This window comes from Symphalangus syndactylus, chromosome 6 (assembly GCF_028878055.3).
Source record: "Symphalangus syndactylus isolate Jambi chromosome 6, NHGRI_mSymSyn1-v2.1_pri, whole genome shotgun sequence".
Classification (NCBI taxonomy): Eukaryota; Metazoa; Chordata; class Mammalia; order Primates; family Hylobatidae; genus Symphalangus; species Symphalangus syndactylus.
Genome location: NC_072428.2, coordinates 53,930,238 through 53,944,911, shown reverse-complemented (window position 1 = coordinate 53,944,911; position 14,674 = coordinate 53,930,238). Strand labels below are relative to the sequence as shown.

Here is a 14,674-nt window from a genome sequence, read left to right as displayed (position 1 = left end):
GCACCTCCCCAGCAGGTCTTCAAAGCCTAGGTCCCCAGGCACTGTCCCTTCAACTTAGAAGAGTTTAGAGTCTTTAGGAGAAGTTATTAAAAAGACTAGCCTTTTCTGAGCCCAGGATCCCCTTGTGGAAAGTGCAAGGATTGGGGTCCCTTGATGATCACTTGGGTTGCATAGAATGATTCCATTTTGTAATTCTAAAAGGAGACAGTCTTGTTCCTGAATGACTCATGTTTCAAGTTTTTTTCTGTGAACGAAGGATCTGTCACTCTTTTCCGGAGGATTCAAAGGCAGCACAGTTTATTTACATGGGCAATTGTGAGCTTCTTGGGGCCTGACTTCTCAGCCCCATTCTTAGCTCCAGCTTTTGTCCATCCTGCTGAGGGACAGACATGGCCCAGGTTCCAGGTTGATGTGAATCTTTGTGATCCCTGACTTCAGGTCTTTTCAGGCAGAGGTGGCCTTCCCCTAGAGCCCAGGAGAGAAGGAGAAGCCAACTCTGCAGAGCAAAGTTTTTCAGCATCCTAGAAGATGACGATCTCTGAATGGTGTTTGTATGGTCAGCATCCCAGAAGATGAGGGTCTCCGAATGGTGTTTTGTGTGGGGAGGGGAGGGAACATGATGGAGGGAAGTCCAAGAAGAGAGCAGGAGAGAGAGAGATAAGGAGAAAAAGAAATAGAGCAAAAGAGAGAAAGACAGAAACAGCAGCAAAAAGATACCCTGGATTCTGTGTGAGAAGACAGAAAAGCAAGTAGATAGAGTAGCAATAAAGAGCAAGTGAGTTGAGGGCTTCCATCTTTGTGCACCTGCCCATTTCACACAGACAGCTCCAAACCCCAGGCTGTCAGAGCTAAAAGGGACCATGTGGTTCTAGCCTCTTATTTTATAGATGAGAGCCCTGAGACCCAGAGAAAGAAAAGATGCCCAGAATCATCCATGCAGCCCTGTGCACCAGGACTGAGGGAGCTGCCCCTGGGGCCAGGGCTTTCTGGGTGGAGCCCTGTTCTCTGTTTGTTCTCATCTCTGTTTCCAGCCTGGATTCAGCCCATCTTTGTCTGGGGAGTCGTGACTGGGACCTGCTGCCTTCTAGCAATGCTTTTCTGCCAACTAACCGGAAGTCTCTCTTATTGCCTTGGTACAGGATATACTGCGGGGACACCATACAAGGTCCCACCGACCCAGAGTAATACTGCTCCACCCCCCTACTCCCCATCACCCAACCCCTATCAGACGGCCATGTATCCAATCAGAAGTGCCTACCCCCAGCAGAATCTGTATGCCCAGGTAGGTACATGTCAAAGCCACCTCTTCTGCAGGTAGAGGAGCTTCCAACCTGGGTGCAGTGTGGTAGGGTAGGGTGAGGAAGTGAGGGAAGGAGAGGACAGTTTGTGGCTCTGGCTAGCCGTCCTTGTTGTATCACTGAAGCAGTATCCCTGCAGTCTGCTTACTCCCTCACTCCAACTCAGCCCCTAGAGGGGGTAGGCATGAAGTCATTTAGATTAACAGAGCCCAGAACGTCAGAGGACAAAGGCCCTCAGAGATTTTCTAGCTCAACTCCTTTGTTAAACAAGTGGGGAAACTGAGACCCAAAGAGGGGAATGACTTGTCCAAGGTTACACCACGAGCTATTGGTTGGTCAAGATGAGACCTCAACGTCTTGGTCTTTTCTCCCTAACCCCCACATCTACCCTTCCTCAGTCTGTGAGCTGAGTGGGGAGGAGGAAAGTACACAGGCTCTGCCACCAGTGTCCTCTGTGACCTTGGGCAAGTTACTCTCTCTTTCTGTGCCTGCTGGGCCTTTCTGGGCTCCTTCAGATAGAGGATGTATGCATTCCAGGATTGGTATGAGACAGGGGACCATATGGGGCTCTAGCACACCCATGACACATTCTTCTGGAGTGACAACTCTATAGGAAATATAAGTGGTGAGGAGAATATATTTTTAGTTTAAAAAACAGCTATATTTTAGAGTAGAAGACAAAACTTAAATTGATCTCAAGCCTCTTGTTTTATTTTTTTTTTTTATCTCATTTAGTAGAAACATTTGAAGATTTCTGAATTAAGATGATCTCAGGGGCTCCTGTTTACTTCCCCTACAAGTCAGTGGGCCAGTGGATTGTGGCAGCAGGAAGCAGTCATGTGATTCAGGCATTGGGAGTCACCTTGGACCACTGTCTTCATCCTTACCTTTTTACCTAAAGGGAAATAGCTAGTAAGGGACATCCTGGGAAATGCTATCCAGGTATGCCTTTTTTTTTCCTTTTTTCTTTTTTTTTGAGATGGAGTCTTGCTCTGTCACCCAGGCTGGCGTGCAGTGGCATGATCTCAGCTCACTGCAATCTCCACCTCCCGGGTTCAAGCCATTCTCCTGCCTCAGCCTCCCAGGTAGCTGGGACCACAGGCATGCGCCACCATGCCTGGCTCATTGTTTTGTGTTTTTAGTAGAGATGGGGTTTCACCATGTTGGTCAGGCTGGTCTTGAACTCCTGACCTCAAGTGATCTGCCTGCCTTGGCCTCCAAAGTGCTGGGACTACAGACGTGAGCCACTGTGCCCGGCCGCCATTTTTTTTTCAACATGTACTGTTTTTTTTGTTTTGTTTTGTTTTTTTTACAACATGCACTTACACCATTATGATACTGCTACTAATTGTCCTTTCATGTATGTGTTCTGGAGTTTACCAGCCCTGTTCACATGCTTGGTAACTGATTGATTGTTATTCCTAACTTTAAATTTTAGGCAGCTTATAAAAGTTCATTGCAGTAAGATAAAACATTTTAAAATGCTAAAACCAAGGTTAAGGGAGTAGAGCTCTTATCCCATTAGATCATCATAGCAGCCTTAGGAGCAAGGCAGGACAGGATTAGAGCCTTATTTTTCAGACCAGAAGCTGAGCCCAGCACTGCACTGACCACAGTCACATAGTAAGACAAGCAGAGCCCCAGCTGGGGTCCGGACCTTGTGTCCTTCAGCCAGTGCTGCTCTCTCCATATCCCACCTACCTCTCCAAATGCCTATGTGACCTCAACCTCTTTCCCCCAGGGAGCCTACTACACACAGCCGGTGTATGCTGCCCAGCCTCATGTCATCCACCACACCACGGTCGTCCAGCCCAACAGCATTCCCTCTGCTATCTACCCGGCACCTGTTGCCGCCCCGAGGACCAACGGCGTGGCCATGGGCATGGTGGCAGGCACCACCATGGCAATGTCAGCAGGTGAGGGCAGCATCTGCATCAGTGTCCATCCCTTTCCTCTAGGAACTCAAAACGGAGCAGAGAACACAGTCATAGAATTGGCTGCACCACAGCACAAGAGATCCTGTGCCAGGGGGCTTGGGAACCCAGAGGAAGGAGCCTCTAAATCTGTCTATGGGGATGAGGAAGATTTCACCAAGAAGGGCATATCGAGCTAAGCCTTAAAGGGTGAACACAGGCTAACTAGAGAAGTGAAAGAGGGAAGGGCGGTGCAGAAAACATGAACATGGCATGTTCACAGAATGGAGGAATGGAGCCAAGGCCCTTAGGAAATAGGGGCTTGGAGTTGGAAGGTGGCTGGATTGCTAGCAAGGATAAGATGGTGGAAAGTCCTGAATACCTTGTGGTACCTCTGTTGCGCACAATGGGGGTCAAGCAGGGCAGGGATGTGGTTAGGTTTAAACATTCTCTGGCTGCAGAGGAGACAGGATTAGAAGGGGTGATCTGGAAGCAAGTAGGTCAGTGAGGAGGCTGTCAGTGTACTTTAGGGGAGAGAGATGATGCTAGCACTCCAGTAACAGCAGGGGCGCCAAAAAAGAAGACACAGGGGCAATGTTCTTTATTAGGCAGGAGCTTAAGGACCTGTGCAATAATTATAATAATTATGAGGGATGACAAAAGCAGAAGTCCCCAAGGACTGTTTTTTTTTTTTTTTTTTTTTTTTTTGAGACAGGGTCTTGCTTTGTCACCCAGGCTGGAGTGCAGTGGCACGCTCTTGGCCTACTGCAGTTTCAATATGCTTGGGCTCAAGTGATCTTCCCACCTCAGCCTCCCAAGTAGCTGGGACCACAGGCATGCGCCACCACACCCAGCTAATTTTTGTGTTTTTTTTTTTTGTGGAGGCAGGTTTCACTATGTTGCACAGGCTGGTCTTGAACTCTTGGGCTCAAGGGATCCACCTGCCTCAGACTCCCAAAATACTGGGGTAACAGATACAAGCCATTATGCCTAGCCTAGAGACCCAACTTCTAAAGAACCAGCTAGGACACCATCTGAGGTAAGAAAGTACAAGGGGTAGAGTGAACATTTGGATTTTATTCTGTCCCTAACGTAAGGGTATGGTTGAGGCCTCTTACTCCCCAGAACAAGTTGGCAAACTGTTGGATATCTACTCAGTGCCAGCCTTGTTCAGGTCCTGGGAACCCAATATCAATAGATCAGAACAGAACACTGTCCTTAAGGAACACCCAGGTGAGTGTGGGAAATACAACCACAGACATCACAATTACTACTCAGTATGATTGTGCAATAACAGAAGCATACAAAGAGAAGTAAAAGGAAGGCCAGGCGTGGTGGCTCATGCCTGTAATCCCAGCATTTTGGGAGGCCGAGGTGGGTGGATCACTTGAGGTCAGGAGTTCGAGACCAGCCTGGCCAACATGGTGAAACCCCATCTCTAGTAAAAATAAAAAATCAGCCAAGCGTGGTGATGGGCACATGTAATCCCAGCTGCCCAGGAGGCTGAGGCGGGAGAATCGCTTGAGCTCAGGAGGCAGAGGCTGCAGTGAGCTGAGATCGCGCCATTGCACTCCAGCCTGGGCGACAGAGTTAGACTCCGTCTCAAAGAAAAAAGGAAAAGGAGGACTTAGAATAGTGATTGATTCTGTCCTCAAGCATCAGAAAAGATTCCCCTAAGGAGGTGAAGCCTGGTGAGGTGGAGAAGGGTAGACAACAGGTCATCAGGAAGGTGAGGGAGATGGGGGATTTGGGCAGAGGGAGCAGCCATGCGAAAGACTGTAGCTTCATCCTCTTCATTCCTGTGTCTGGTGCAGCCTCGTCAGGTTACTCTTCTCTCTCTGGATGCTCAGGTACCCTGCTGACTACACCCCAGCACACAGCGATTGGGGCACACCCTGTCTCCATGCCAACATATAGGACCCAAGGAACCCCTGCGTACAGCTACGTGCCCCCACACTGGTAAAGCCTGCAGCCCATCCAAGTGAGTGTGGCCAGGGTGAGAGAAGTGGGAGGGGGATACATACAGGAACTGCCTCAAAGTCCCTGGTTTGGGTCTGGAGCACAGGTGTCAGCTGGGGCAGGTAACAGCTGTCAAGTTATCCGTTGCTTTCCTGCTCCAAGGTCCATAATATCGCTCTTAATAATAGCTATCACTTCTGTTGACTGCTTGTTGAAATCTAAATAATAGAAATAATAATAGCTATTTCTTTGCTTATGTTATCTCATAATCCTTACAGTTGCTCTGTGAAATAAGGATCATTAGCTCTATTTTACAGATAAATATGTAGTTCAGTATCACTTAGCCAGTAAAAATTAAGCTGGGGCTTAAACTTCAGTTCTCTAGTACTAAATTCTGTGCCATTTACCTTATGGTCTTCGGACTTCTTTTAACTATGGGCCCCATTCTTCAAATGAACTCTTGCCTGGATCATATGTTAGAGCTTTGGTTGGAGCTGTTTGGAGGCTTTGGGCTGACCAAGACCTCTGGCTTCCTTGGTGCCCTCAGCAGCTCCTGAGGCAGTGCCAGTGAACCATAGGGCTCGAGGGATGTCACTTTGAAATCCTCTGGCCCACCACATCATCTGGCCTCCCCCATCTCCTCCAGGGCTCTTGGTACCAGAGCACAACAACTTCCACAGGCGGGAAGCGGGCAGCTTCACTAGGAAGGCACAGAGGCTCCATTGAGGGCTCCCGAGTTGAGGGGAGAAGCCTCTGGAATATCACTGACACTGTTTCTTTCCCCTTTCCCTCCACAGATCTGGAGTCACACATTGTATGCAACTACTCAAGTCTTACACCGGTGCTGGAGCAGTTCCCTAGCAGCACCACCTCTATTTGCAAGAAGAGACAACGGAAATGCAAGGGTCACTTTATGCATCTTTAATGGTTTTGATTTTTATTTTTGGTTTTTGTAAAAGCTGCTTTTTCTAATCTCCTGCCTCTCCCCGACTGTCCCCCTCTTAGCCGCTGCCCTTCGAGCTCTACCCCCTTCCTCCTACCTGACCAGGCCATGTCCTCTCTGCTCTTCCCTAACTGTCCTGTCCCTGGGGATCCCAGTCTAGAGTCAAGCAGAGAGTAGGGTTTATTGCAGTGGTTCATCTGAAGGCTGGATTCCATTTGAAGAGCATAAACAGATGTGGTCCAGGGTAGGAACTCAGAGGTGTTGAGCAGGCTACATCTCTAAGGGAGTGTTCTGGTTGTTTTTTCTTAAGCAAGATTAGTTCAGGACATTCCCATGTCCCGGACACAAATGAAATGTCTCCTGAGAACCATTGCAACAGACCAAGAACAAAACCACCTGAGTACGTAGGAGTGTTATTAGCAGCTTAATACCCCAGGCTGAGAACCTGGGGAAAAAAATATTTAGAATTTGGGGGAGGGTGGGGGGAGGGAGGGCATTCTGGGGAAGGAGAGGGAAGAAGGGAGGAGCGGTGCTTGCCTCATGGCTTTGGTTTGAAAGGTCTCTGGCCAAAGCATCTGGCCCTGGACCTTCTGATTTGCACAGTGATGTTAACTGACCTGGCACTTCCTCAAAAGGTGATTTTGTCCTTAGACCTGCCAAGTGGCTGCAGGGTGGTGGGATCCCAGCATCCCGAGGCCTTGGAAGGCCGGATGCCCTGTGTCATCCAGACTTCAGCCTCTGAGCTGTCATGGACCCACTCTGATGAGGAGCTTCCTCCTGATTGGAGTGGGAACCTAAGGCATTTCTCTCCCTTTCCTTTTGCCCTTCCCAGTGCCAGGACTCACCTGTCTGACCGTAGAGCTTGCAGGCAGGCCAAGCTCTTGGTTACCTGTGCCATTCGTGGCCCAAGTGAAGGAACCACATTCCAGGTGGGTGCTGGCAGCTCTGAAGGTGAGGATAGTGAAGGAAAAGCAATAGCAATAAACATTTCATAGACTCATGGAACTGAAGGGACCTTAGCAATCATCTCATCCATTTCCCTATTTGGCAGATGAGGAAACTGAGGCCCAGAGAAGAGGAAAGGACTTCCCTAGACCTTACAGTAAATTAGCATTAAATGCAGCCTTCCTACCTAGTGGGCACCTTGCTTACAAAAATTTACCTAGGGACGGATTGGCTTGGTTTTGTAAAAATTAAGTCGGCAGCGCCCGTACCTGGTGAGTCTGGAATGGTCTCTGGGCTCCTGTTTCTGCTCTTTTCCTCCACGGACTCCAAAGGTGGGGGTTGAAGACTGGGCAGAGGCTACATGGGGGCAAATGGCAGGAACAGAAATTGCAAATGAAGAAATAGCATTTGGAAGTTCTGTGAAGACATCTGGAACTTTCGTCCTGTACCTGACTCCACCTCCAGGAGAAGGAGCAGGTGGACTGGCTGAAAAGGAGAAGCCATGCTTTTAGGACGGTAGCCCCTCATCCCGAGAGGAGAGGAAGAGGAGGAAGACAGTGGGAGTCATCAGGAGAGGAGGATGAGGCCCAGGAGACAGGCTCATCTGGGAAAAGAGGGACCCCTGGGACGAGGAGGTCCCTGCTAGTCTCATCCAGGAGCCTGGATTGCCCAGCAGCAGCCTCCGGCACCCAGCGCTTGGCTGGGCCAGCAGCCCCTCTGGGGGTGGGGCACGAACATTTTATTGTAAAAAATGGGATCACTGACAACATTTGGGACTTTAAAAAACTGCTTTCATTTTAAATTCACGTAAACTTGGACATATCCTTACCCCAACCTCCCATGTCTCCCTAAGGGAGGGAAAAATCAGGAAACCCTTGGGTTGGAAGGAGCTCAGAAGCTGTCTAGCCATTCCCGGGAGGGTAAAGCCCATCAGCATCCTTGGCCTAGAACCAGGAGTTTGGGGGCCCACCTTCCTGGGCTTCCGAGGAACTTTAGGACCATTAAGAAAAAATTCAGCTGTTCTAAATTATCTGTTCTGGGGGTGCTGATGAGGTTTCACTTTAAAACAATAGAAAGTTTTCCAGTGTTAATTCGCTTTTTGCAAATACCTCCTCCCACCCTCTTTGGTTTTGTAAAGGTGGGTGAAGGTTGTTCTAGATTATGTCATACGTGTTTGAAAAATGCCAAAATAATAATAATAATGATAATAATAATAGAAACCTTTGGATTTGTCAGGTGCATCACAGAGGTCAGAGCACTTCACAGCCTTTCATGTACTCGTCCTGAGAGGGACAGGGTTAGAGTTACTACAGTCAATTGACAAATGAGGAAACAGGTTATGGAAGGGAACAGGCCCACAGTGAGCAGGATGGTGGTATCCACCAGGCTTCCCAGAACCCTGCTGCCTCCGTGTGGGCTGGGGTGGAACCACAGAGAGGAGAAAGGAAGAAGAGGAGACCTAGGAATGACCTTGTAACTTTGGTTCTTTCTACACCAGTAAGTAAACCTAATAGCTGGACCTCACAGTTCACAGAGCAGTTGAACATAAATTATCTGGTTTAACCCGATGAAATAGAGGTTATTTCTCCTATTTGTTCCATAAGGAAATCAAGACTTGGAAAAGTCAAGTGACTTGCTAATAAGTGACAGAGCCACTCGAATCCCAGGCTGTCTGCTGTCTCATTCCCGTCCATCTGATCCCCACACAGGCTCATGTACTGAAGCATCCGTGCTCTGTGCCCTATCTTAGCCCCTACTGTGTAATTCAAGAGCAAAAGGGGGCCCCAAGGTGAAAATAAGGCACTGAAAGGCTGTGGTCTGGAAGAGCCCAGGTCCAGCACCCCCTTTTCAGTATGAGCCCCAGTTCAGCCGGCCTCAGCCTCTTGCTGTGATGGAGATCCACAAGCCTAGCCAAGCTTGGGGAGTCACTGCAAAAGGACTGAGCCCAGGAGAGCAGGGACAGTCATGTGCCTCCAGTAGGATGGGCACAGTTACTGGTAAGGTCACAGAGATCTAGTGGGAGGTACTATAGGTAGATACCGCCAAAGATTCTAGATGGCACGGTGGTCAAGCTAGACAAAAAGTCAGAGCTGGAAGGGCCGTCTCATTGAAGGCAGGCAGGCAAGCAAGAGAGGACAAGGGATGTGGCTGCCTGACAGTAAGCTATAGCACTGGCCCCAGGATGCAAACCCCTTTCTCCTCCTCATGCCACTGCCTCTCCCCAGGTGCAACACCTATGGCCAGGATCAGGGGTACAGATGGCTCCATTCACCAGCCAACCCTTTTGAATTCCTCTACTTCTACCTGACCCCCTCTCCTCACTGGCCTGGGGCCAAGAAGTTTGAGTCTGGGAGCTGGATTGCCTGCAAATAGTGAAAGCCTGAAACATAATAGTTTGCCATGTTTTGAAAAAAATGCGTATTTAATTTATTCCTCATGAGATAGGACAGTTGCTGTTTTTTCTTACCTGGCAATGACCCTATAATGTATATCTTCTTTCCTGAATATTTAGCAGAGACACACACACCTGTCCAGAGCTTTTTTGGTATGCAAAGTACTTTGACATTGGTTGCCAAAGTCCCCCATTTTATAAATGAAGAAACTAAGGCTCAGGAGGCTTGAGACTTGCTAAAAGGTCACACAGCTTGTAAGTGATTCTTCAAATCCTCTGCTCTTTCTGCCGCTACCTGCTGGGTCTCTTGGCAAGCATGGAGGGAGGGGCTAACTGTACTTTATAGAGCTGGGAAGCCCAGTGCTCTAAGCTGAGCAGATTTGTGTGAACTGCTTTGGGCCAGGATCTGTAATGAGCCTTGGGGAGGGACCCAGAGGCACATCTAGCTGGCAGTACAAAGAGGATGAGAATTTGCAACTAAAGGCCTCACTTGGACAAAACACTTTGGGGTCACAATGCCCAGGACCGAAGACACATTCAAGGACAGCACGAGGCATCTTTCTATTGGGAGACCCATGTCCTTGGTAAGCCTGCGCACCTGGCTTCCTAACCCGAGAGCCTGCCCACTGTCCAGATCCAGTGAGTTGGTACTTCAAGGGGATCTGGTGTAGCCTTGGCCAAAAGCATACAGACTGAAGTCCCTGGGCTTGCTTTTCCAATGGGTGAGGACCAGAACCAGACTCTGAGCATCCTTACCCCTGGCCACCCAAATTGTTCCAAGTTTGAGGTACCCCGTTCCCAGAGGTCGGGGGTCCTTCTTTGGAGGGCTTGCTTTGTTCTGATGGCCTTCAGAAAGGAATCACATGAAGTATAAAAGAACAGGCCCCTTGCTCACCAAGTTTTGGCTCCTCATACAGATAGGACTCATCCAGGTTCCCAGTGAGGCACTGGCTAAGCGAGGCCCAGAGCTTCCATATCAAATTCCTCAGCTTTGTTCTGTGCCCAGAGGGGACGGGCCCCATTCTGGGCCCTGTGAACTTTGTCTTATATATCACCATCTGTATCAGAATTCCTCCTCAATTGCAGTTAAGTGAAAATATGTGGAAGTCTGCTTTTCTATCCTGTATTCTCTCACATCACCACTGGCTGTGCGGCCCCCGCTGCTTGCCAAGCTTGGGAATCCAGAGAGGGGCAGTAGTAGAGTGGGCCAGTGGGACCCACCCGCAGAGCTGAAGAAACACGCCAGACTAACTGATGGGATTCCACACCGGAGCCTCTGAGTGCGCAGGCAGGCATGCCAGGTGGGCTGCAGGGTTTGTCCTTTACTTACCCATCTGTCCCTTTCCTAGAAAACTCCTTGTTTCTGAAATTAGGCATTATATGGTTCCAGGGCCCAGCCTTCAAAATCCCTGGCAGGCCAGCTTCAACATTCCATGGCCAGCCCTACCTAAGCCAGACTTGGGTCCCAGTCCCTCAGTTTCTCCAGTGGATATCTTCTGTGGTGCATGCTGTTGAGTCCAACCCAAAGGCCAACCGAGGCACACAGGAGTTGGGACTGGCTGCCACAAAGCTAGAAAGGGACAAGACAGCACTTGCTTCCCTGTGGCCACATGGATAGTCAGTCCCTGGATATCCTTGCTGTGGTAGTGAGGTCCTCTACCCATTCCAGCCACTGATAGTGGGGGGATTTTCCTTCCTAAGGAGAACAGGTATAACAGCTTTGCAGATAAGTACCGGCCCATAAGAATCAAATGGGTGAAATCAGCTTTGGTCCTGACCCCAGCAAGACCAGCATCTCCAAGCCCCAGCCTTTCTCCTCGGGCCTAAGAGAGTCAGGGAAAGAGGGGAGACTGTCCCAGAGACCTTCTCCTCGGGTCAGCCAGATAGTCTGGATCTATGGTGTTACTCAAGCTCCTCCTTACCCAGGGGAGGTAAGGCCAGGCCTCTAGCTACTTGGAGTTGTCTGTAAGAATCTTGAAAGGCCCAAGGGCCTGTCCCCATCCTGACTTCAAGGCATCTGCTTCCCTGTTTCATATCACATGACAGAGAAACCTGTTCTCATGGCATGTAACATCCCTGTGAAGAGAGCGTTGTATATGATTTTGTATTTTTTAATTCATTTAATCTACAGGTTGGAATCTAATTTTTAAATTTTATTGGAACTCACATTTTAAAAAGAAATAAAAAAATTTAAAATAATAATAATAATAATAATAATAATAATAATAAACCTTTGACCAGTGTCTTCCAAGTAGTTTGATCAAAGAATTTATAGGTGTTTTCAAAACACGGTCCGGAGTATAAAGATTGGAAAGCCCCATGGCCTCGCTTGTGTGTATGAAGTGTAAATCTGGTTTTGTTTTGTTGTTTTGGATTCTTTTGGGTTTTTGTTTTGTTTTGAAGATCAGACAGTGATCACTCTGAAAGAAAGACTGAAGCCAAGAATTTGTAACTATGATATTTACTGTAAGCTGTAGAACACTCAATAACTATTAAAAAAAAATTCCCCCCCCAAAAAAAAGTCTTAGGTGACTAGACTGAGTGGTTCTTGGGGAGGGAGGCACAGAGGACTGTCCTGGGCCAGTGAGTCCCTTGGGCTTCTCCCCAAGTTGATGCTAAACTTGTTCTCAGTAGTCAAGAAAAACCTATGGTGCATCTTACAGGTGATCTGACAGGGGTCTGCCCTAAGGGTCTCACAGCTGCTGGGGAGCTGTAAGTGGCAACTTCAGCACCTACCCTAAGTGTGTGATGTGGGAGCACAGTGAGGCCATTCAGAGTTGAAATCCATTGAACCATCTGCTCAATAAAGCTGACATCTATTGTGTGGCTGGTGCCTGCTGCTCATGTTTGTTAAGGCATTCGGTCCTCACAGCACACGTGAGGTGAGCCCTGTTGTGAGCACCATCTTAGATGGGAAAGCTGAGGAGGGTAAGTACCCTGGCCGAGGGTACAGAGCTGGTGAGGGGCAGAGTTAGTTAGAACTCACATTTGGCACTTGCTCTGGCTCCATAGCCCACGCACCAAGTCCCATGTTCTGCCCATCTCAGAGCAAGCAAGGCCCGAGTTGTTTTTTTTGTTTTGTTTTGTTTTTGAGACAGTCTCACTCTCACCCAGCTGGAGTGCAGTGGCGCAATCTCAGATCACTGCAACCTCCACCTCCTGGGCTCAAGTGATCCTCCCACCTCAGCCTCCTGAGTAGCTGGGACTACAGGTGCACACCACCACTCCCAGCTAATTTTTGTATTTTTTTGTAGAGGCGGGCTTTCACCATGTTGCCCAAGCTGGTCTTGAACTCTTGGGCTCAAGTGATCTGCCTGCTTCAGCCTCCCAAAGTGCTGAGATTACAAAAGTATGAGCCAATGAACCCAGCCCCCTGAGCTTTCTTAAAAGATGATGGATTTGTCAGATGGGAAACCAAGGGGGACTTACTTGGTGGTTTGTGGTTACAGAAAAAGGACAGCTGAGGGAGGCTGTGGCGCCTTCATCCAAAGCAGTCCCATCAAGTGCTATCAGTTTTGCCTCCTAAACATCTGAATCTTTTATCTCCCCTCTGGGTGAAGCCACTGCCCTAGCCCAGGCCCAAGCTTCTCTTACTGGGTTATCTGTCCACCATTCCTTCCCAAGGCCGGGCCCCTACAGTTCATGCTCCACATGCCCATAGCTATACCTCCAAGAACTCAGCCTCCTCACCTGGAGAGGAAACAGGCCAAAAGAGGCCAAGTAGCTTGGCTCACAATGCAGCTGAAATGAAAACTTACTTATGGCTCCTTACTCTCTAATGCCTCATCAAATCTCACCCTGTGCCTCCACCCAGCCTCCCTTCCTGTCCTTGATCCAATATGAAGCCCACCCACAGTGTCCGAGGGGGCACCTCTGGCCACAGGCATTGTTGGGGCTGAGTCACCATAGTCAGTTTCTCCGGTGCAGGAAGGGATTTTCTCCCAGAGGCTCAGCTCCAGGTCACAGTGGCAGAGCTGAGGGCCAGGAGCAGGAGGGGAGGTGGAGACTTGGGTCCCAGCCCCTACCATTCTGGCCCATAGGGAAGAGGGGTGGCGCACAGAGGTCAAGCTCAGAACTCTTCCCCTCAGTGGTCTGCCCAGAACCCCACCCTGTCCTCCAGCTCCCACCTCCGCGTGGACCTCTTGAACTCAAGAGCTGACAAAGCTTCAGAGATTTAAATGGAGCAAGCCAGAAAAGCTTGCAGGTGAGGGTACGGATCCTGAAGACCAAGGGCATCAGACACACTCCTACTTGAGCCCTCAGCTCTTCATCCCACTCTTGCAAGCTAGCCTCAATACCCCAAGGGACAGGTGAAGAAACAGGCCAGGGCCACACCTTTCAGCAAGCAAATTGGGGAGGGGGAGTCTGGAGGAGAGCACAGTGCTTACTGTGAGGGGGCGCTCAGCCCTGGCCTGGAAGCCTGCACCCAGCCTCGGTGCACCCTGGCTTGCATGTGTATGTACCTCTGCCCAGGCGAGACGGGCAGGCTGCAGAGAGGGCATCTAGACCCCACAGCCCAGCCTTCCCCTGGGGAAGGAGGCTGAGGGCCAGCCAAGGTGGAGAGGCCAGACCCTGAGATGCAGCGGAACAGCGGGCAAATAGGGACTCCAAACACACTCTGGCAGCCGCAAGAAATACTTCCTTGGGTACAATGGTGATGTCTGCTAGTCCCCTACAATGGACACCCTGTCCTACACTTTGGCATCCTTTTCTGCTCCAGAACATCCCTCCTGATGTCCAGCCTCTGTTTCCTTCCCCTCTTCTGGTACAGATGAAACATCTCCTGGATCTTCAGAGGTGTCCCTCCCCTTCCTGCCCACCTGAGAAGCCGCGGAGAGAGACGCCTGTGTCCTAGGTACCCAAGGAGAAGTCAAATCCCAAAGCACGTCTGCCCAGGGCAGGAGGAGGCCCCCAACTTGGCTTCTGCTCAGGAGAAAGGCCCCCGCCCCCTGTGAAGCCAGGCTTCCTGACAGCCCCAGCATGGCTGCCCCATAGCTGCCCTGTGCCTGCTGCAGACAGGCTGGGGACTCCCACAGGCTGGTCCTCTCCACACCTCCCCAGGTTCCAAGTGTCACTCTTGTTCTTCAGCCTCTCTGTGAGGCCGTTAGTTTAAATGTCTCTCTCTTCCATCTTTAGACAACATAACAAACAACAATAAAACCCCAAATTAACTGAAAATTGTCTCTCCCCAGAGCCTGAGGCCCCACCCAGCTATGGCCTGTGC

The 14,674-nt window shown here is 49.7% G+C and overlaps 1 protein-coding gene across 6 annotated transcripts in view; it reads left to right on the top strand.

Moving 5' to 3' along the window:
* Positions 1–12,276, top strand: part of FAM168A (family with sequence similarity 168 member A) — a 198,909-nt gene extending 186,633 nt beyond the window's left edge. For all 6 annotated transcript variants that reach the window (XM_055282898.2, XM_055282893.2, XM_055282896.2 and 3 more), the window contains 4 exons: positions 1,140–1,282; positions 3,040–3,214; positions 5,062–5,192; positions 5,968–12,276. In XM_055282898.2, the coding sequence (XP_055138873.1) occupies positions 1,140–1,282; positions 3,040–3,214; positions 5,062–5,174 (431 nt within the window). In that variant the 3' untranslated portion in view covers positions 5,175–5,192; positions 5,968–12,276. The remainder of the gene's footprint in view (positions 1–1,139; positions 1,283–3,039; positions 3,215–5,061; positions 5,193–5,967) is intronic.
* The last annotated feature ends 2,398 nt before the right edge of the window (positions 12,277–14,674 follow it).